At 47.4% G+C, this 21,716-nt stretch overlaps 1 protein-coding gene across 6 annotated transcripts in view; it reads left to right on the forward strand.

Annotated features, from left to right (window-relative positions):
- LOC119936403 (phosphofructokinase, platelet) overlaps positions 1 to 21,716 on the forward strand; it is a 73,135-nt gene that overhangs the window by 38,536 nt on the left and 12,883 nt on the right. For 3 of the 6 annotated variants that reach the window (XM_038755989.1, XM_038755991.1, XM_038755992.1), the window contains exons 8-16: positions 1,250 to 1,345; positions 2,806 to 2,898; positions 3,958 to 4,083; positions 5,250 to 5,314; positions 8,558 to 8,627; positions 10,381 to 10,527; positions 11,765 to 11,835; positions 15,119 to 15,206; positions 16,358 to 16,510. In XM_038755989.1, the coding sequence (XP_038611917.1) occupies positions 1,250 to 1,345; positions 2,806 to 2,898; positions 3,958 to 4,083; positions 5,250 to 5,314; positions 8,558 to 8,627; positions 10,381 to 10,527; positions 11,765 to 11,835; positions 15,119 to 15,206; positions 16,358 to 16,510 (909 nt within the window). Of the gene's footprint in view, positions 1 to 1,249; positions 1,346 to 2,805; positions 2,899 to 3,957; positions 4,084 to 5,249; positions 5,315 to 8,557; positions 8,628 to 10,380; positions 10,528 to 11,764; positions 11,836 to 15,118; positions 15,207 to 16,357; positions 16,511 to 21,448; positions 21,602 to 21,716 lie in introns of all 6 variants that reach the window. The other 3 variants (XM_038755990.1, XM_038755993.1, XM_038755994.1) reach the window with 2 other exon arrangements.

Here is a 21,716-nt window from a genome sequence, read left to right on the forward strand (position 1 = left end):
AGCTATCTAGGGCCAGGGGAGGGAAGAAGCTTTTCAGCAGTGGGCAGGACTGGGCCACTGTGGTGCGTTGCTTCAAGTCCCCACAGAAGCCACCACGGGATGTCTCGAAGCCTGGAAATGGTCACTTCCCAGCTTAAGGGGGCCCCATGTGTCTCCGCCTGCCTCCTTGAGGTCAGACGCGGCCCGGAACACCTGGGGAGACATCCACCGGTTCCCCGGAGACCAGGTGTGAGACAACGATTGCTATGAGGGAGAGGGTTATGTGGAACTATTCATGCATGGAACAGTTTAAAAAATATCTTCCAATTACTAGATACGTTCTTGGTAAAAACTTAGCAAGCGCATCGTTATTGAATTGGTCACCAGAACGAAGGGTGTCGGTTATTTTCTTGAGGGTTCAGTGTTAATAGGCAGGGCTTCCGTGAGGACAGGGACAGTGTTTCAGGAATAGAGGGGAGAAGAAGGCTGGGAGAGGAAGAAAGCAAGAGAGGAACAGAAAGGGGGATGAGAGAGACAGAGACATGCACCTCCTGAGGAAGACAGAGACACCACCCCACTCACCTGCTGTCCTGGCCAGATTAACGCCCTTCTCCCATGGCCCTGGGACTGATCTGTCCTGTGGGCCCCACCCTCATTCAGTCAGTCAGTGGTCTTTCTTGAGCGCCTTCTCTGTGCAGAGCACTGCACTAAGCACTTAGGGGAGGGTATAGTAAAGTAAGTAGAGACAGTCCCTGTTCTAAAGTCCTGCTTTAGCCCTTTTTCCTCTGTCAGACCCTTGCCCCCTTACACTCTGCAGCCATGTCTAATCTGCCCGCCTCCCACCCTCCCTCATCCTGCTCACAGGAGAGACCCTTCCTCTCCCCCCAGGCAGAGTAGACAACTGCAGTGGCTACCATCGTCTGGGCTGGGGGTCCTCGCTGAGGGGAGAGGGAAAGGTAGGAGCTTAGGCAGGGGTCCCTGAAGATCTTGGGTTTTTACCAAAAGCTTAGGTTTGAATTCTGTTGCGCTCGCACACACAGTGTTGTGGGGAAGCCCCTCTGGCCCTGGCTGTGCAGATGGGATGGGAGCTTGAGCCAGTATTTGCAAAAGGGAGAGAGAGTTGGATAGCACCCCAGCTGGGCTTGCCCCTCTTCTCCCCCTCCAAACCAGGATGGGTCACTGAATTTGGAGCAGGGGAGTGGCTGTTCCAGGGCTGATGGACAACAATTTTGGGGGAGCTCTTTCTGAATCCAGCCTTCTCTTCCCTTAGAACCGGGCCCGCAAGAAAAGGCTGAACATTATTATCGTGGCCGAAGGAGCGATTGACTCTCTCAATCAACCCATTACGTCGGAGAAAGTGAAAGATGTAAGTGCTTCTTGGATCTCCTCTGGGGATCAGCCGTGTAGTTACTGTGCTTCCTAGAGGGAAAAGGAGAAATTAGCTAAAAGGATTGAGAAGCAGCATGGCCTAGTGGAGAGAGCACTGGCCTGGGACTCAGAAGGAGCTGGGTTCTAATGCTGGCTCTGCCACTTGTCTGCTGTGTGACCTTGGGCAAGTCACTTAACTTCTCTGTACCTGAGATCCCTCATCTGTAAAATGGGCATTTAGACCATGAGCCTCATGTGAGACGTGGACGGTGCCCAACCTGATTAGCTCGTGTCTATCCCAGTGCTTAGTACAGTGCTTAACAAAAACCATCTAAAGAGGGTGGGGGGTTGATTTTGATTGTTGCATACCTAAGGAAAATAGATCATACCTGTGAGGTTGTTTGCTCATAACCATAATTTCCATCCACTAAAATATCTACAGAGACACAATCCTATGCAGAAGCTGTTGTTGGCTTGGCAGGAGCTGAAAGAAGGTTCACAGGGTATTCACTGTCTTATTTGATGCTGAAGATGGGAAGGTCACCAGTGAGGGACATTTTAATGAAGGATTAGTAATAGCCATGGTAGATATTGAGCAACACCAAGGGCAGTACACTGTGCTTAACGTTTGGGAAGTAGCACAGGCACACAAGACATGCTCCTTGCCCCCAAAGAGCTTACGGTCCATTGGAATCATCACATTTCTTATAATCCAAACAAGGAAAGGACAACGAAATGGCATTCCCTCAAATTCACATTTTCTCCATACAGTTCATTCATTCATTCATTCAATCCTATTTATTGAGCGCTTACTGTGTGCAGAGCACTGTACTAAGCGCTTGGGAAGCACAAGTAGGCAAGTTCTTAGACCACCTCAGATTTTTCTGCGCACAGAAGTCCATTAAGAAAATAGCTGCTAGATAGACAGTGTTTCCTGTAAAGATAAACCTAGGCTTAATCCGTATGTCCACAAACAAAACTACGGTCCTCAGTTTTCCCAGAAAGTTCTGTTTAGCTTTGACTTATAAGTTCAAAATATCTGAACCAAAGTAGAAGACATTTTAAAGTATTTCTTTCTCATTCTCAAGAGTGCCATGTTCTCTACATTTATGTAAAAGATGGTTAAGAAGACATTTCTGGAATTTTTCATTATCCCATCATGATGATCAATTCTGACAGTTACTAATACTTTGTTTTGTGAGAGAGGAAGATTTTATTGGACTAAAAGTAATCATCAAAACAAATTTTGAGTCACTGTTGAACATTTCTTCAAGAAAGGAGAAGTGGGAGATTGTTATTTCTGAAATGGCATCCAGGCAGATGAGGGTAGCTAAATTGAAGGGATTGAAGAGGGTGTCTGAACCAAAATATCGATTTATCTTTGTGATGGGAACAGTTTTCTCTTAGCTGTCCGTTCCGCTCCTGAATCTTTTACTTACATGGAAGCTCTCTTTGTAGCTCGTGGTTAAGCAGCTGGGATTTGACACCCGGGTGACCATCCTTGGGCACGTCCAAAGAGGAGGTACCCCATCGGCTTTCGACCGGATTTTGGTAAGTAAGGCTATCTACTTAGAGATAGGCAGTTTCTCTCCCGACTGAAGTTGCTCGTGGCCAGGGAGAGGAGGTGGCTGGTTCTGGTAATCCAAAGGGATGCAGCTGGGTTCAGGGTTATCTAGCTGCGAAAATCCTAGGTGTCAACTGCAGTGGGAATGTTGGGAGGAGGACAGAGTTGGAGTTGAAAGTTGAGTTCAGTTTCATCCATATTGAGTTTAAGGCAGTGCCTATACAATTGAGTTCTAATATCCACTACAATTCAATTTAAATAATTTAAAACCAGGGTGCACTTAGAATACTCTAAAAGCTCATTAATTCACTTCCAGGAATTCTACAGTCTGGGAAATGGATTTCCTTTAACTCACCAATTGTCATCTCATTTTATCACCTCTTGCACTGTGTGCACAAATACAAAAGGCTGCCATCAATCAATCAATGGTATTTAGTGAGCATTTACTATGTGCAGAGCACTGTACTAAGCGCCTGGGAGACCACAATACTACAAGTTCCCTACCCATAAGGAGCTTACAGTCTAGCGACTGTGCCATGTCACAGCTCCCTTCAAAGCTTTTGTGGTTCCAGTAGTACATTCCCATAGACCCCGATCACTCCTCTTAGTCGCAAGGAGAAAGGAACCCGGAAAATTGACGTAAAGCTGAAGTCTCTACAAACCAGTCTTTGGTACCCAAGACTGAAAAATGAATGTTATCCAAATTGGTCTAGATGTTTCAGGCCAATGATATTCGTATCGTTTATATGGATAAATGATACTGAAATGTATTTGGGACCTGAATCATTTGGCTACTTTGAATTTAGGGATCCCCTAAGTAGAATCTGAGCTAGATTGTCTGAGAACGAATTTCCCTAAAAATTAGGTCATGTGGGGGTCATAGTCATGTAGCCCAAAGTAATAGTTGTGAAAGGGGCCTGAAAGTATCTCTTGCCTTAAAAGATGTGTTGAGATGAAATAATTTTGTCCCTGATTAAAAGTATTTTAGTCCCGAGGGTCTTCCTGTTGCTTTTGTGGTTTTCATTCATTCTTTCCCTGGTTCCTAGGCCAGCCGCATGGGTGTGGAGGCCGTCCTCGCCCTTCTGGAGGCAACCCCAGTCACGCCAGCATGCGTGGTGTCCTTGTGCGGAAACCAGGCCGTGCGCCTGCCTCTGATGGAGTGTGTGCAGATGGTGAGTCTGGGGCGTGGAGCCGGGTGGCAGCTGCTCGTTATCTGTCTAGAGCAGGAAGACCACAGGGGCCATCAAGAGCCAAGTAATAGGTGAAGCCTTTGATCGGCTGACAAATGCACTGGCATCTCGAGCGGCATCGTGCTCTCCCATCTGGGCTGTAGAAATGACAATTGAGTAGCGAAAACACTCTGTCCCTCTTCAGCATTTATTGAGTACTTAATGTGTTCAGAGCATTGTAGTATGTGCTGAGAGAGAATCCACTGGTGGGAATTAGACATGGTCCCTGTCCTTTGGGGTAAATCTGTCTGGTCTTATTCCCTTGATAAAATGAGGGAAGATTGTGCTCTTTGATTTACATTCCTTTTTACTGCCATCCAGTTGAGTCTAACTTGGAAACAGGACACCCCTGTTTTAAACTACCTCTAAACTCTGGAACTTCTCTACATATCCCTTTCCTTTCCTGTCCACCCCCAATTCACCAAAATCTGAGGTGATATACCACTGTGGTCGTCTGCCTGATGTTCGGTTTTGAGTATTAGATGTCCTGAAGGTAGCAGTGAGAACTGAAACGGTATTTTGTATGGGCCTGGTCTTGTTCACTTCTGGCTGTGCCACCATCAGTCGTTGGTAGTTATGGAGCGCTTGCTGTGTGCAGGCACTGTACAGATTGCTCGGGAAAGTACACTACAGTGGAGCTGGTAGACACATTCCCTGCCATAAAGGAGCGTACAGACCCGTAGAACGATCACATTTCTGCCGCTCACCAGTGTCTACCCATTGGCCCTTTAGAGCAAGCCACCAGTCAGCCCTTGCCCCCAGGTATTCAGAGGCTAGTGGGCAGCAGCTATCTCAGCTCCTAGAATCCTTCAGTACATTCGTTCATTCATCCAGTTGTATTTATTGAGCGCTTACTGTGTGCAGAGCACTCTACTAAGCGCTTGGAAAGTACAGTTCGGCAACAGATAGAGGCAATCCCTACCCAACGACGGGCTCACAGTACAGCCACCATACCCAGAGTCAGGGTAGTAGCTAGGTGTCCCTACCCTGGATACTTACTGGATTTCAGTACTTCAGAGCCTAAGGGGCTAGAGAAAAACAGTGGGACAAGCAAAACCTTTAAGGGAGGTTTCTAAACTCTGACCCTTTTCACTTTCTCTTTTTTAAAGACTCAAGCAGTGCAGAAGGCAATGGATGAGAGGAGGTTTAACGAGGCCGTGGAACTGAGGGGAAGGTAAGACGATGACAGGGAGTGAGTTGATGCTCATCTGCCTGAAGTGTTTTCCTCAGCAAGTCCTGGAGGGAAGCTGCAGCTGAGGCTGGACTGGTATGGTGGATCTTTGGTTCTCGCTCTTGCTTAGGATCTCCACGTAATCCATTTTAGTGGGTTTATTTAAGAGTCACCTGGGAGTGGAGTTAAGTTTCAGCGCTTAGAACAGCGCTTTGCCCATAGTAAGCGCTTAATAAATGCCATTATTATTATTATCCTCAAAGAACTTTAAACCCGGAAGTGAAGGCGATGGGGTGGCCGATTAGATATGTGTCTTAATAATACTAATACGTGTCATATTTAAGTGCTTACTGTGTGCCGGGTACAGTACTAAATGCTGGGACAGATGCAAGATAATTGGGTTGGACGCAGTCCCTGTCCCACATACGCTCACAGGCTTCATCCCCATTTTACAGATGAGGTAACTGAGGCCCAGAGAAGTGAAGCGACTTGCCCAAGGTCACACAGCAGACGAGTGGCAGAGCCAGGATTAGAACCCAGGTCCTCTGACCGGCCGGTCCTCTTTGCACTAGCCCACGCTGCTTCCCTTGGAGAGGGCTTCACTATTGATTGGGGTGGGTCAAGGCCAGACCTTGTAGAAGGAAGCTTTCAGGGTCAGAGTCGAGTGGAACTTAGATAATGAGGCAGTAGGAGAACAGTTTATGAAAACAAACTTGATCAGCAGAGGTGAAGTTTTAAAACATTAGCAGCCCCCATTTGTGAGGGGAAGGACTTCTCTACTCTCCAGGAGGCCTTCCCAGACTGAGCCCCTTCCTTCCTCTTCCCCCTCTCCATCCCCCATCTCTCCATCCCCCCATCTTACCTCCTTCCCTTCCCCACAGCTCCCGTATATATGTATATATGTTTGTACATATTTATTACTCTATTTATTTTACTTGTACATATCTATTCTATTTATTTTATTTTGTTAGTATGTTTTGGTTTTGTTCTCTGTCTCCCCCTTTTAGACTGTGAGCCCACTGTTGGGTAGGGACTGTCTCTATATGTTGCCAACTTGTACTTCCCAAGCACTTAGTACAGTGCTCTGCACACAGTAAGCGCTCAATAAATACGATCGATTGACTGATTGAACAGTCTAGGATATCTGTCGTCTCTCTAATAGCTCAAAGTGTTCCCATCACAGGTTGGATTTTTCAGAGGGGTGTCTTTTTCCAGCCCTCCCAAGCCTTTCAGTTCAAAGGCTTTGAGTTCGTATAGGTAAATATGGGCATTCAGATTCATTCATTCATTCAGTCGTATTTATTGAGCACTTACTGTGTGCAGAGCACTGTACTAAGCGCTTGGAAGTACAAGTTGGCAACATATGGCAACATATGGAGGCGGTCCCTACCCAACAACGGGCTCACAGTCCGGGGAGACAGACAACAAAACAAAATATATTAACAAAATAAAATAAGTAGAATAGTAAGTATGTATAAGTAAAATAAATAGAGTAATACATCTGTACAAACATATATACAGGTGCTGTGGGGAGGGGAATCCAACCAGAAGGTTCTCTTTCAAAGTAGTCTGTTCTTAATAATCTTGCCAAGTGCCTCTCTGGGTACAAGTAGCCTGGTGGTAAGGAAAGACCTTCCCCTTTTTCTTAACCACTGGGGTTTGCTCATCGCACGCCTGAATGGCCCTGGCCCAGAAAAGGGAAGCCGTGTGGTCTGGTGCATAGAACACAAGCCTGCGAGTCAGAAGGATCTGGGTTCTAATCCTGCCACTTGTCTGCTGAGTGACCTTGGGCAAGTCACTTATCTTCTCTGGGCCTCAGCCACCTCATCTGGAAAATAATAATAATAACGATGGCATTTATTAAGCGCTTACTATGTGCAAAGCACTGTTCTAAGCGTTGAGGAGGTTACAAGGTGATCAGGTTGTCCCACGGAGGGCTCACAGTCTTAGTCCCCATTTTACAGATGAGGGAACTGAGGCACAGAGAAGTGAAGTGACTTGCCCAAAGTCACACAGCTGACAGTTGGCGGAGCCGGGATTTGAACCCATGGGGATCAAGAGGGTGAGCCCCGTATAGGACAGGGACCGTGTAGTACCAGTTTAACCTGTATCTATCCCAGCAGTTAGAACAGTGCTTGGCGCATAGAAAGCACTTAACGAAAACCACGATATTTACCCCACAGGTCACGTCGACTTGCTGACCTTGCTAGTCACAGATCAGCAGGAGGGCAGCGGCCACGTTTACAAACACCACAAACACTCCAAGAAAGACTCTTAACTCAGTTGGCATCTGGCAGGGAAGATAGAGTTAAATGTTTTCTCTGCCCTTGCAGCTGACATTCTGAAACAAGAGTAATAGTTATTGAAAGCTGCAACATTTTCAAGAGCCTCATATCGTATTTTATAGGATTCAAAAGCATAGGCTCTTCAGAGGGGTTTATTTCTGGGCTTCACTCGAGACTCCAGGCTCGTTGTGCTCATCATTCTAAACTGTAAGATCGTCATGGGCAGAGAACGTGTCTTTTAATTTCTCTTGTACTTTTCCAAGCGCTCAGAACAGTGCCCTGCACAAAATAAGCGCTCTCTAAATACCATGGATCGTGGATGGGGAGCATGTCCGCCTACTCGTGTTGTATCCAGCGTTTAGAACAGTGCTTTGCACATAGTAAGCGCTTAATAAATCCATCATTATTATTATTATTCTCTCAAGTGGTTAGTACAGTGGTCCACACACAGTAAGTGCTCAATAAATATGATTGATCGATTGGTTGCCTTGATTCTGCTTCGAGCTAGCAAAATGCAGCTTTGGTCAGTCAGAAAGGAGCAAGTCATTCCTGTAAAAGCTAACTCTCCATCACAATAGGCTAAATTTAGACCTTGTAGTTACATCAAACCACTTGTATGCAGAAGGTTGGACATTGGCTTTGGTATTTTTTAAAGGAAGTTTTACAAACATCCATTTAAGGTACTGTATTTGCCTTGCTTGCTAATTTACGGGAGTCTTTCATTTCCAGTTTAAGAAAACATTGTCTAAATAAGGCCTAATGGCCTATGATTCTTGGTCATATTTTCGAGGCAACAGATCTTTACTGTTAAAAAAAAATCGCCGAAAAGACATATTTAGACTGTTTTGGCTCATGTCTGTACACCATAAGTCCTCCATTAATACCACTGATTGATTTGTTGTTTCTTTCTAACACCTTAAAACTACAAAATCCAGTCCGCCTTTCCTTGCTTTCACTTTAGGAGCTTCGAGAACAATCTCAACACCTACAAACTACTTTCTCACAAGAGACCAGATGCAGAGCTACCAACGGTAGGTGGGATTTTTTCCCCCCCAGGAGGGAAGGAAATAGAGGAGGAGCGGTAGAGGGGAGGGTAGAAGGGAAACCAAGAAGGACAGTCGGGGTGTTGGGATACAAAGATTGAGGGGCAACTCTGCCTTCAACTTTGTGTGCACTGTAAGTGAGAAGTAAAATGAGTCAGTTCTTTGTCGTGAATCAGTTTCTCAGAAATATGAATTGTGAATTGTAGGTCTTGTGCACGGTTCTGATAGACAGCCACGGTTTTCTACCCCCCGCCCCCCCAAGTTTTTTCTGCTCCGTCTACCAAGATGAGCTGTCCTGTATTATGCCCCGAGCACTCTGTTGGCAGGGATACTCAATTAGCCGGGACACTATTTCCAAGACTCTGCCTTGGCATTAATGAGTCATGCTTGAGTAAATCACAGCCCTGACACTGTTACTGAGAGCTTAACTAGCCAATTCTTTAACAGTTCAAGAGTGGAGATGGAGTCTCATTCATTCAATCATATTTATTAAGCTCTTACTGTTTGCAGAGCACTGAACTAAGCACTTGGGAGAGTACAATATAACAAGGCACATTCCCTGCCCAAAGCGAGCTTACAGTCTAGATGGGGAGCAGACATGGATATAAGTAGATATGTGGCTGGGAATGGGGGGGATGCATTATTATTCATTCATTCAATCGTATTTATTGAGCGCTTACTGTGTGCAGAGCACTGTACTAAGCACTTGGGAAGTACAAGTTGGCAACATATAGAGACGGTCCCTATCCAACAGCGGGCTCACAGTTATTATTATAATTATTATTATAATTATTATGGTATTTGTTGAGCACTTACTATGTGCCAGGCACTGTTCTAAGTGCTGGGGTAGATACAAGGTAATTAGGTTGGACACAGTCCCGGTCCCACATGGGGCTCACAGTCTTAACCCCTGTTTTACAGAGGAGGGAACTGAGGCACAGAGAAGTTTAGCAACTTGCCCGAGGGCACACAGCAGACATGTGGTGGAGTCAGGATTGAAACCTTTGAACTTCTGACCCCCGTGCTCTATCTGCTAGGCCATGCTGTTTCCCCGGAATAATGGGAGCAAGTCAGGGTGATGCAGAAAAGGAGTGGGGGAAGAGGAAAGAAGGGCTTAGTCAGGGAAGGCCTCTCGGAGGAGATGTGCCTTCGGTAAAGTTTTGAAGTGGGGAAGAGTAATTGTCGGCTGTCGGGACTGATGGGATGAGTCTTGGTCCCGAGACTTCGGGACCGGGGGCCGCACGGAGGAGAGGGTTTTAGTGCCAGTGGCTTAGGTAGCCCCACTGGCACCCTGTCGTTTGCTGTCGGTGTTCCCACTGGGACCCCGGGCGTTGGGGGCGGAGGCAGTAAATGGCAGAGTGCCCATCCGGTCTTCGCCCATGTTAGCCACCTACCAGTCTGGTCTTAAGGCCATAGAAAACTGCTCGACAGCAACGTTTATAGATCAACCTCAGAGATTTGGACAGGCCTTCCTTCAGATTTGAGGAAAGCGGAAGTCGAACCCGGGACAGGTTATTAGCAGAAAAAAGGTTGGCGGTGGCTCAGGGTATTTTGACGTCCCGAAATCAGTTCCCTGGAAAAAAACAATATAAATACCAGAAGAGAGGTGTGTGTCCTGTAAATCTGTTTGGGCAAGCAGCTGGACTTTTCTGAGGGTGGAGTAGGCCTCTCAAATTCAGCTAGCCTGGTTCAGAGCGTAGCTCGCTTTCAGCTCAGTGACGTGCTCTCTCCTGTCTTGCAGAGCAATTTCAACGTGGCTGTCTTGAACGTGGGGGCTCCCGCGGCGGGAATGAACGCTGCCGTCCGCTCGGCCGTGAGAGTCGGCATCACAGAAGGTCATAAGATGTTTGCGGTCATCGATGGATTTGAAGGATTCTCAAGAGGGCAGGTGAGCACCAAGCCGCCTTGGAGCGCACGGGGCCTGTAATAGTCCCTCTGGTACATCCGTGTTACATCGAGGCACGCTTCCGTTCAAACACGTCTAGAACTTGGATCCGTCAGGAACCGAGCCACCTCTGTGTGTTAAGGCGGGATGTCGGCTTTGGAATCTGGCCAGTTTTCCCAACCCGTCTTTATTTTGTTTGTCCAGTTCCTTCATGTTCAAAGATGATGCCCCTGGCAGTGTGATTTCATCCTTCAATGGGTTGGGTCTGGGAAGAAGAAAATCTTTGTGATTCCCATGTGGGAAAGGAAGGAGCTGTGTCATATTTGTAATAATAATAATAATGATGATGATATTAAGGGCTCGGTGGGTGTGAAGCTCACGAGGGGGGAATACGAGATAATCGTATCAGACAGTGCCTGCCCCACATGCGACTCGTGTCAAAGGGAGAGGGAGAGCAGGCCTTTAATTTCCAATTTACAGGTGAGGAACCTGAGCAACAGAGAAGTTAGGTGACTTACTCTGTCACACAGCAGGCTGTGTGAAGCTGTAGAAACAGAGAAGTTATGTAACTTGCCCAAGGTCACAGTGCAGGCAAGTGGCAGATCCAGGATTTGAACCCAGATCTGGTGACTCCCACTGCTGCTCTTTCCACTAGGCCACACTGCTTCTGAGAAATGAACAGGCCCCCAAAACTAACTCCACTTGTTCTTTAATGGTATTTAAGAACTTACTATGTGCCAGGTACTGTACTAACAGCTGGGGTAGATATGAGTTAATCAGGTTATCGGGGTATATGCTTGATACATTTTACAGACAGTTGAGCTGGCTTGACTCAAGTCTCTCTTGTTTTCTCACCAAGTTTCAGGCTTTACAGTTTAATTCATGCAACTGACTTAGGATACGTTGATTTATTTCAATCCACACCCTACAGAGCTAACGTAGTCAGAGTTAGTGACTTGATTTTTTTTGTTGTTTGCTTTTTTTTTAACGGCTGTTATTAATTCTTCAAAAGTCAGGGTTTCCTAGTTTAGCGTGGTTTACTGTTAGGCTCCCCCCAACACCCAGGATTTTATAGACCTTTGAAGACTGTGCTGATTCTACCTACTAGCTCAACCGAGGTAAAACAGCCGAAGTGCCGACGGGGACTTTGGCTGTGTCCTTGGTGGTCCTTTTCCGATGTCTTTGCCTGTAGCAGGCACTTAAAATTGCAATGATAATGTTTGTTTTCCTTCTGTCTTAGATAAAAGAAATCACCTGGGGAGATGTTGGAGGCTGGACTGGCCAAGGAGGATCACTTCTTGGTACCAAACGGTAATGTCCAGATTCAGACCCTTGTCTCAGCTGATGTGTAGGTTAATAATAATAATGATGATGATGACATTTATTAAGCGCTTACTGTGTGCAAAGCACTGTTCTAAGCGCTGGGGAGGTTACACGGTGATCAGGTTGTCCCACGTGGGGCTCATAGTGTTAACCCCCATTTTACAGATGAGGTAACTGAGGCCCAGAGAAGTTAAGTGACTTGCCCAAAGTCACACAGCTAAGTGGCGGAGCCGGGATTTGAACCCATGAACTCTGACTCCAAAGCCCAGGCTCTTTCCAGTGAGCCACGAACCGTAGGAGTAATAATAATATTATTCATCAAGTGTTTACTGAGGGCCAAACACCGTGTTAAGTACCAGAGTAGAATAAAGTGCAATCAGATCACACCCATTCTCTGTCCCACATGGAGTTCACAGTCTGAAGGGGTGGGAAATACAGGTGTTTAATTCCCATTTTACAAGTGAAGCTGTAGAAACAAAGAAGCTATGTAAGTTGCCCAAGGTCACAGAGTGGGCATGTGGCAGATCTGGGATTCGAACTCAGATCTGCTGACTCCCACTGCTGCTCTTTCCATTAGGCCACACTGCTTCTGAGAAATGAACAGGCCCCCAAAACTAACTCTCCACTTGTTCTTTAGTGGTATTTAAGAGCTTACCATGTGCCAGGTACTGTACTAACAGCTGGGGTAGATACGAGTTAATCAGGTTGGACACAGTCCATGTCCCTCGTGGGTCTCGCTAAGTCCCCTTTTAACAGATGAGATAATTGAGGCACAGAGTTAAGTGACCTCCCCGAGGTCACACAGCATAAAAATGGCAGAGCCAGAGTTAGAACCCAGGTCCTTCTGCCTTATAAGCCCATGCTCTGTCCACTAGGCTTGCTGCTTCTCTTCCAGGCTCTTGTTTTCAATTCAGATTTTTAAACGGATGCTTTCCATCCATTCGTGCGTCTTCTAAGTTGCAAGAAAAGGTGCTGCCTGGCCAGAGACACATTGCTTCCCAGGGTGGGTAAGAGGAGGAGCCACTGGATTGTCGCCTGTCCGCCTCATCCGTCCGGGAGTGGTCTAGGGGTTGGAGCATCACTGTTGAAGCAGGGGACCATTTCTTGTTACAGCTGACTTTTTCGGCTGCAGAGGCCCTCAGAGAAAGCCGTATACAGTCAATCAATTAGTATTTATTGAGCTTCCACCGTGTGCAGAGCACTGTACGGAAGCGTTAGACACAGTCCCCGCCTACGGGGAACGTGGAGTCTAACCGAAGTCTCGGCGGAAGTAAGTAGCAGTTGGAAATTTGGTACCACTCAGAGAAATATTCATTTCCATCGACCGAATGAGCAAAGTAGTAATAAACTGAAAGGAAGAGCGGGCCTGAGTCATTATAGACCAAGATGTTTTTCTAGTGTTTGGGTTTTGGTTTTTGTTTGTTCTTTCTGGGAAGAGCTGTTAATTTGATGAACAGCTGAAGTCAGGGGCCTCAGAAAGAGCTGAAAAGATTTGGCTGATACGTTCTGTGGCTACGAATCCGACCCAGCCCTCCCCTGGGGGGTTTCTGAACAATCGTATGTCAGTCAGATCTCTCTCATGGAAGCTCACTGAGGGCAAGGAATGGGTCTGCCAACTCTGGAACATTATACTCTCCCCAAGCACGTAATACAGTGCTCTGGATGCAGGAAGTGCTCAATAAATACCATTGATTGATTGATCGACTCCCTGGAAATGCGTATCTGAATGCAGTCCCCCATTTATTAGACTGAAAGCCTGCCCCGTGAATTGCTCTGTAACGAGGGGTTGACGTAGCCCTCAGTCTTGGGCCAGGCTGCCCGGGAAAGGTATTTCGTGAGCAATCGGAGAAGCATTGTGGCTTAAGAGCAGCAGCATGGACTAGTGGCTAGATCACAGGCCCGGGAGTCAGAAGGACCTGGATTCTAAACCTGGCTCCGCCACTTGTCTGCAGTGTGACCTTGGGCAAGTCACTTAACTTCTCTGGGCCTCTCAGTTCCCTCATCTGCAAGCGCTTGTACTTCCCAAGCGCTTAGTACAGTGCTCTGCACACAGTAAGTGCTCAATAAATACGATTGATGATGATGATGGGGATTAGGGCTGTGACCGCCATGTGGGACATGAACTGTGTCCAACCTGATTAGCTTGTATCTCCCCCAGCGCTTAGTACAGTGCCTGGCGCATAGTAAGCGCTTAACAAATACCATTTTTAAAAAAAATTTAGAGGCCCAAAACCTGCCCTCCATTCAGACAACTCAAGCTGGGAATTTTCCATGAATTCCCTGGGTAGTCGCCAAAACTTCTGGCTGTGGCTGTGGAGACCTGGCCCCCGTGATGGCGTTCCCAAGATCTTCCGCAGCTCCGCTGGCGGCTTCCGTATCCCCCGTGTCCGGCCAGCCCGTGTCCCAGCTTTCGGGGCTGTGCTTGGAATTAGAATGGCCCAGACCCATTGTGCTCCCGGGAACACTGAAACACACTCACTCTCCGACCCAAAGGCAAAATTTCACTCCCTAGCCAGAGACTATTTGGGTTGTCGGCTGGGAGCAAGTCCCACCGACTGCTCAGAGAGCTTTGTTCTCGTTAAAGAGAGTGGGAGCGGGGCTCCGTCCAGGAGGGTTTGGGAGTCTCTTTGGACGCCCGGCCCGATTGCAGCGAGTGGCTGGGTTTTAACCCGCACACCGCAAGATCCCATCAGGTTTAGCAGACACTCCATATTTCCCCTAAGATCATGAAGGAAACCTTCCTATTTTTCTTTGGCATAAGCAAATTATCATTCATCTGGAGTGTTATCCTTCTGGTGTCTTTGAGACATAGTTGAACGTCCCTAGAGTACATAGCAGTTGAGAATGACGGTCGCTTATTTGGATGCTCAGGACGAGAGGAAGCCTGTTCTCTTTTAATGGAATAAGCGGGCCGAGACGCCTGATGAATCGTGACACGTGGTTCCATTTCCTTGCGAAGCCCAAGTCCTTGACTTTGGGCGGCTGCTTCCGCATGTGACTGCACCTCTCAGACGCCGTGGGGCAAGGGGGCCTGTGTGTGCGTGCGTGCGTGCTACGTATGTGTGCTTGTGTGTATGCTCCCTGCTGGGAGGTCCAAACCAGAAGGCGAATCCCTCCACTTCTCCGGCTAACTGCCAGACCACTGGTCTGGGGGGGAAGAAGTGGCTGCCTTCTGCCATCTTAGCAACCATGATGAGCCGTTTTAAGTGTCACCAGATTGCCCCACATTTCTGCAGTGCTTGACCTCATCTCTTGATTTAACCATTTTTAGTACCCTCCCTGCAAAGTATTTGGAGCAGATTGCTGAACAGATGCGCACTCACAATATCAACGCTCTATTGGTTATTGGTGGATTTGAGGTACATGATTCTGTTTTCTTATCTTGCTGGTTTCCTAAGCATAAGTATTGCAGTTGGGCTCTTTTTGAAAGAAAGAATTCTTCGGTGAACTGAGGCCGTGCGATTTCACTTTCCTTATCCAACTCTGCCTCTGATTTTGAATTCCCAAGCCTAGCCTGCATTTAATTTTACATTTCCGTAGCATCCGTGCGCCGAGGCGGCTGAAATCCCGAACCTGCGCCGTTCTCGGCGGTAGCGAGGTTCGGGGTTTCCCTGGTTACAGAAAGCAGGTACGATTGGAATATTCAGCCAGAATGGGTTGAGCCTCCGTGCCGAGTCATCTGTTTAGTGAATTCTGGTGTGTTTTTTGATAAAGGAGAAGAGCGATAGGTATTGAGCCCGATTCTCCCACCGACTAACATCACTCCCTAGTAGTAGGTTAGGTCCTGGGGAGGAGCATCAGCGCTCTAGCCCACCGAAGGGCCATTAGCGCACTGGAACACATACTGTGCGTGCCTTCAGACAGTAGTTGTAGCCGTGGTAGTATCTGTTGAGCACCTGCCGAATGCCAACGCACTCTCTGTCTGCAAGAAGCCTGCACTCTGATGGAAGAGGCGATCATATTGATTTTACTAGCGGCAGGCGATGTGCCGGCGGCCTGAACGGAGTTCCGCGTCCCCCAAAGAGCCTCATTTACTACCAGGAGTAAATTCCGCTGGACCTCGGCCTAGTAGTCTTTCATCCTATAGCCAGGAGCCCGTTAACCTGGATAGAAACTAGAGGGTTTGAAGGTTCTTCTTACTCAGGAAATGACTGATGATATGTTGTCCTCCTTAGATACTTTAATTATCTGAAGGCTTCTACTGAAATGTTTCCTCATGCAAGACCCTAAGTTATAGGCCACTTAAATTTGTTTCTAAAACCGATTAGTCTTTTTGTAAGTGACCTTGTCGACCTGCATGTTGTTTTGTAAATGCCCTATGCCTCTGCTTGTGTGTTCCGAATGAATTTTTATGTTGGGTTTGTAGTGGTTCCCTTGTATCCCAGTCTGTGACTTGTGTGGTGTGGTAGAAAAGGCTCTCCCTGTGGCTCGCCCCTCGTGCTCTAATTCCAGCGATGTCATTTTTCCCTGTCCTCTAATTGTGCCCACTGTGCCCGTGCCTCCACAACAGGCCTACCTAGGACTGCTGGAACTGTCAGCCGCCCGGGAGAAATATGACGAGTTCTGTGTTCCTATGGTTATGGTGCCTGCCACCGTCTCCAACAATGTACCGGGTTCAGATTTCAGCATTGGCGCAGATACCGCTCTGAACACTATCACTGATGTAAGTCTGTGCGTACTCACCAAAGCAGCTCTGTAGACTAACGCTCGAGGCCCCCATGGGCCGGCCTTCTGAATTTTATATACCAGTACGGCAGAAATCAGATCTCTGGGATCTCTGATCAGATCAGAAATCAGATCCCTGGGCCGTTGCGTTGACAGACACCCTGGGCGAGGCCTCAGCTGTCGGAACCCTGAAATCCGCCAGGTAGATTTAGAAAACTCCACCACCCCATAAAATAATCTGGTCAACCCAATGAAACCGACTAGTCGTTCTGTGTTGTAGTGGTGAATTTGATGTCAGCTAAATAAATTCAGTAAAAGTAGACAGGTAAAGTAGGTTATAGTTTTGACTGTTTATTAAAATTTCAGTTTGCCCGGAGTCCGATTTTCAGTCCTTAGACCGAGAATAATTTCCGCGTTTGGAACATCAGCTATAAAAGTCTTGAATTCTGTGATCAAATATGAATCCATTTCACGTGCTCCTCGTGGCCCGTGGTTCCTCCGTAAGCCTCTGTGAGCCTCAGGTTTCCCATCTGTAAAGTAGGGTGTGTTGTGCCCTTGAGGCGATTCATGTACGATATTACAGTTATTTGAGCAATATTTTAACCTGCTCCCTTGTGGGAATCAGGCTCTGGACTTGATTTAGTCCCCAGGTTACTGGCTCAGCAATGTGAGAATGCATCGCGTTAGTTTTTCCTTGTCCCTGGGAGTCAAGTGAGGCAGAATTTTGGGGGTGTCTGCCGTAACCCCGCATTTTGCTCCCGGCCTTTCGTAATGGGTAGATTTCTGGTACTGGTAGATAAAATCAAACGAAAATATTTTAACTGCATTCAAAGGTAAGTAATGCCGGCATGCTACTTGTTTTTCTTCTTGTCTTCTTAACTGCCTAACTGCCTAACCATGGAGATCACTTCACGCATGGGGGAGATTGAGCAGTAAAATTTCTTAGCGATGTACTAACCTTAGAAAACCTTGCAATAGCCTAACCGTAGAAAATTTCCCAAGAGGTAGCTTCTTGTAGTCCCTTATTGAAATCAGTCAACCAGTAGTGTTACTAATAGTAGGGCGGAATTTTGACTAATTCAGTTTTGAGGTTTGCCAGGACTTTGCTTCTTTCTGTAACACTGGGCACCTCCACAGATGGTATCTGTGAAGACCCATTTACGTGGAGATGTAAGTGGTGAATGGGAAGGTTTTTTATTCCAGGTGAAATCGGGCTTTGGCTTGGTTAGCCAGAGGATAGTGTTTTCCCCTTGTGGGAAGTTGCAGAGACCCTTGCGCACAAACCAGTGAATTTTGTGGGTAGAGAGTCACAATTTTTCAAATGTTTCGGTCTTGGGAAGGTGGTTTTAGCTCACTGTTTCTTAAACGTGTGTATCGTAAGAATAATTACACCCTTTCCAAAGTGTATCGTCTCCTACTAATTGCTTTGATCCTTTGGGAGTTGAAATTCAAGGGTCAGTGCTGAAGAAGGGACAACCTGCTGGAATGTCAAATCGATTCAGCAGGTATCAGTAATTTGGTGTTGCTTCCGAGACCTTGAAGGCCCGGATAGAGAGAACCGCTTCTGCCGGCCACTCATTCAGCAATCGGCCGTCGGGCTGGTCTCCGCTGGCCACCAAGGGTAGGGCAGAGGTAGCAAGCGATGTGCCCGCTGTACCTTCAGGGGTGGGGAGGAGGAGAGATGCCCACCAAATGAGCAGACAAAATGCCTGCTGCCTACGTTGGCGTTTTCTTCCTCTGCCGCCCCCCACCCCATGGACCACACTGATCCCTGGAAGCCTGCCGGTGGTGGCAGTCAGGGGGGAAATAGGGAACTGCAGGGGCAGAGCGAGGAGACACTCACGTGAGAATGAGTGCCCGTAGCATCACAGGCTCCGCCAGGCCGGGTCCGCCCAGCCCCGTACACTGCTGAAGAGCAGCCACCTCGTTTAAAACCCTGACGTTTGATGTAAAGAGGAACAGGTTCACCCCAAACTGCAAGAGTCGATCTCTTTTTCATGAGTTAAACTTTCTGCCACCCCGCCTTCCTAGGCGGGCCCCGGTCTTCGGACCTAGGTGGTTTCTGAAGCCCCTTTGTTTGGAGATAGTGGAGAGGGTGGCCTCTCTTTCCAAGAGGGGTATGCGCAGCAGTACAAAAATCATTAGAGGCACCAAATGGGAGAGGAAACTATTCAGGGTCGAGGATCTGATGTGAATAGAGCTACTCACTATTCATTCATTCATTCATGCAGAGCACTGTACTAAGCTCTTGGGAAGTACAAGTTGGCAACATATAGAGACGGTCCCTACCTGACAGCGGGCTCACCGTCTAGAAGGGGGAGACAGACAACAAAACAGAACATGTGGACAGGTGTCAAGTCATCAGAATAAATAGAAGTAAAGCTAAATGCACATCATTAACAAAATAAATAGAGTAGTAAATATGTACAAGTAAAACAGAGTAATAAATCTATACAAACATATATACAGGTGCTGTGGGGAGGGGAGAATAGATGAATTCTCCTGTAGAGTTTGGCCAGAAAAGGGCTGGGCCAATCTGCCTCGAAGCCAGCCGTTCCCAGTGGCAGCTTCTGTACTCCCGGTGCTGCTGTGGTAGTTTTTCCATGAGGAGTTCCTCAGGCCAACCTACATTGGTGAGGTATTCAACGGTAGCCTTCGCTCTGCCCCACGACCACATTGGCGTAGTCTCCTCTGATACCGCTCGAGGGTTTCCTTCAAATGCTTAGGCCGGTTAGTTGATGCCTTTGGAACAGTAGTCATTTGGAGAAAGAATTGTGTCAAAGGCTGAGCATGAGCCTTCAAGGCCCTGCTGAGAGCTCACCTCCTCCAGGAGGCCTTCCCAGATTGAGCCCCTTCCTTCCTCTCCCCCTCGTCCACCTCTCCATCCCCCCATCTTACCTCCTTCCCTTCCCCACAGCACCTGTATATATGTATATATGTTTGTACATATTTATTACTCTATTTATTTATTTATTTTATTTGTACATATCTATTCTATTTTTATTTTGTTAGTATGTTTGGTTTTGTTCTCTGTCTCCCCCTTTTAGACTGTGAGCCCACTGTTGGGTAGGGACTGTATATGTTGCCAATTTGTACTTCCCAAGCGCTTAGTACAGTGCTCTGCACATAGTAAGCGCTCAATAAATATGATTGATGATGATGATGAGCATGAATTCTGCCCTCTCAACAGAATGTTCATTTCAGACTGGAGTTGGAATGCTAGAGGGCTTTTAACCCCACGCTCCAGTCTTGGCCACCTCCGAGGGAACGGTGTGCAAATTCGGAGTGGAAACCTAATGTCCTGGTTTTCGACAGAAATCGATTTGGGCAGATTAGACCATCAAGAGCAGAGCTGATCAAGGAGCGGCAGTGATCTAGGTGTGCATGGCCGACTTGGTGCCTAGTCACCGTATTTTAGAAAGAGATGAGTAGCAAACGGAGTTGTCCAGGATCTGAACCTGGGGAAAGAAGACACATAGGCCTGAAGGTAAAGAGGCGATTGCTTCCAGAAGGGGGAAATGCCCTCACGTTTCAGAATCTGCACACTTTGTGGTCCCAAGGAGGCAGGCTGATGGGACATGCTGGATAACTGCATGTTTTCGTTCAAATTCTTTGGGCCCTGGTGTTGCAAGGTTTGGGGGTGGCACGTGGGCATGTGTGTGAAATGCTGGTGGTTGAAACACTGAGATTGCATCCTTACCCTCCTTGCGCTAGGTATTGGGTAGAATGGGTGCCAGCTGGCCTGCTTATCATAAGTGACTTTTTTCTTCTCACTGGAGAATCGTGCCCTGCCAATCACGAAGCGAGATTTCCGGATAGGACTGTTTGGTCAGCACCATAGAAATTGACTTGAATCCCAGCGATGAGCTGTAGCCACTCCTCTTGTCAAAGTTTTTCGCTGACTGAGAGTGGCTATAAGCTTTCATCTTGAGGAAAGATTAAAAGCTCCAAACTTACATTTCCTAGTAAAACCAAAGTCCACGGTATGGCAAAATGGCGGCCCACCCTCCCTCCAAAAAAACCCAAAAAAACTCCCTAACCCTCTAACCCAATTGACCACCAGTTGTGGAGAAGGCCGAGGGGCTCAGGTCAACATACGGTCATCTCATATCGTAGAGCCCGGTAGCTTAACCGAGAAAGGAAATGAAATTCTAAATACCCGCACGGAGGCCGGGCAGGATGTGGATGCAAACTGGGGATGTGGGATGGGCCCGGAGACGGACCAGATTTGGCCACCCGGGCACTGCTTTAGAAGAAAATCCAACCTGGACTTGAGCAATCTCGCCCTTCAGCGGATTGATCACGGGGAAGGCTGTTGGGCCACAAGGGCCGTGCTTTCACCGCTCTCCTTCCCCAAGGCCGCTTCCGGGGCTGCATCTAAACCTTGGCTTCCCGAAATGACCGGCCCCAATGCTTTGGACTCTTCTGATGCTACAGTGGGAATTCAGTAGAGATTTTTACTTTAAATAACTGTATAACCCAACTGACCTCTCTCAGTAAGATGGAGTCCGATAGTTCGTTTCGATGATGTAGTTTTCTAATTGGCTGCCTACCCTCCTGCAGAGTTTAGACGCCTCACGGGAATCATTTGATCTATCTGCATGGCACCGACTGATGCCGCCGCTTCTGCTTCTCCTCTCTCTGCTTCCTTCTTTGCTTCTCGTTTTGTTTTTCCCTCTCACGCAAGCTAACCGTCTCCCATCCTTCAGTAGAGGATTGCGCCAATGCGACCCCCGTGCACTGTTGAGCCTTTTTTTTTTCTTCGCCCTCTCCCGACCCCGTTAATTTCAAGTGCCATTTTGCTGCCCTGAATTGCACGAGGTTTTTGTGCTTGCCACTGGACAGCCAAGCCACCCCTCACAGTCAAGGGACCACTCTCCCAACCCCTTTAGTGATAGAGGAGAGGACACTAATGATATTTGTACTGCTGCTTCAGGCTTATGAAAGTTGTCTGCAGTTAGCTGAGGCACGTGGCCGCTATGAGGAGTTTTGCATCCCCGTGTGTGTGTTGCCTGCTACTATTAGCAACAACGTGCCAGGCACCGACTTTAGTATTGGTGCCGATACAGCCCTGAATGCTATTGTGGAGGTAAGAGAACGCCATTTCCATGCTTTCACCAGATTGTAGCTCTGCCGTAGGAGAAAGGCCAGTGTGGTACCGTTCAGTCTTCGTTTTCCAAGGGTATTATTTATTCAATGGAAGA

Source organism: Tachyglossus aculeatus, chromosome 13 (genome assembly GCF_015852505.1).
Source record: "Tachyglossus aculeatus isolate mTacAcu1 chromosome 13, mTacAcu1.pri, whole genome shotgun sequence".
Taxonomy (NCBI): Eukaryota; Metazoa; Chordata; class Mammalia; order Monotremata; family Tachyglossidae; genus Tachyglossus; species Tachyglossus aculeatus.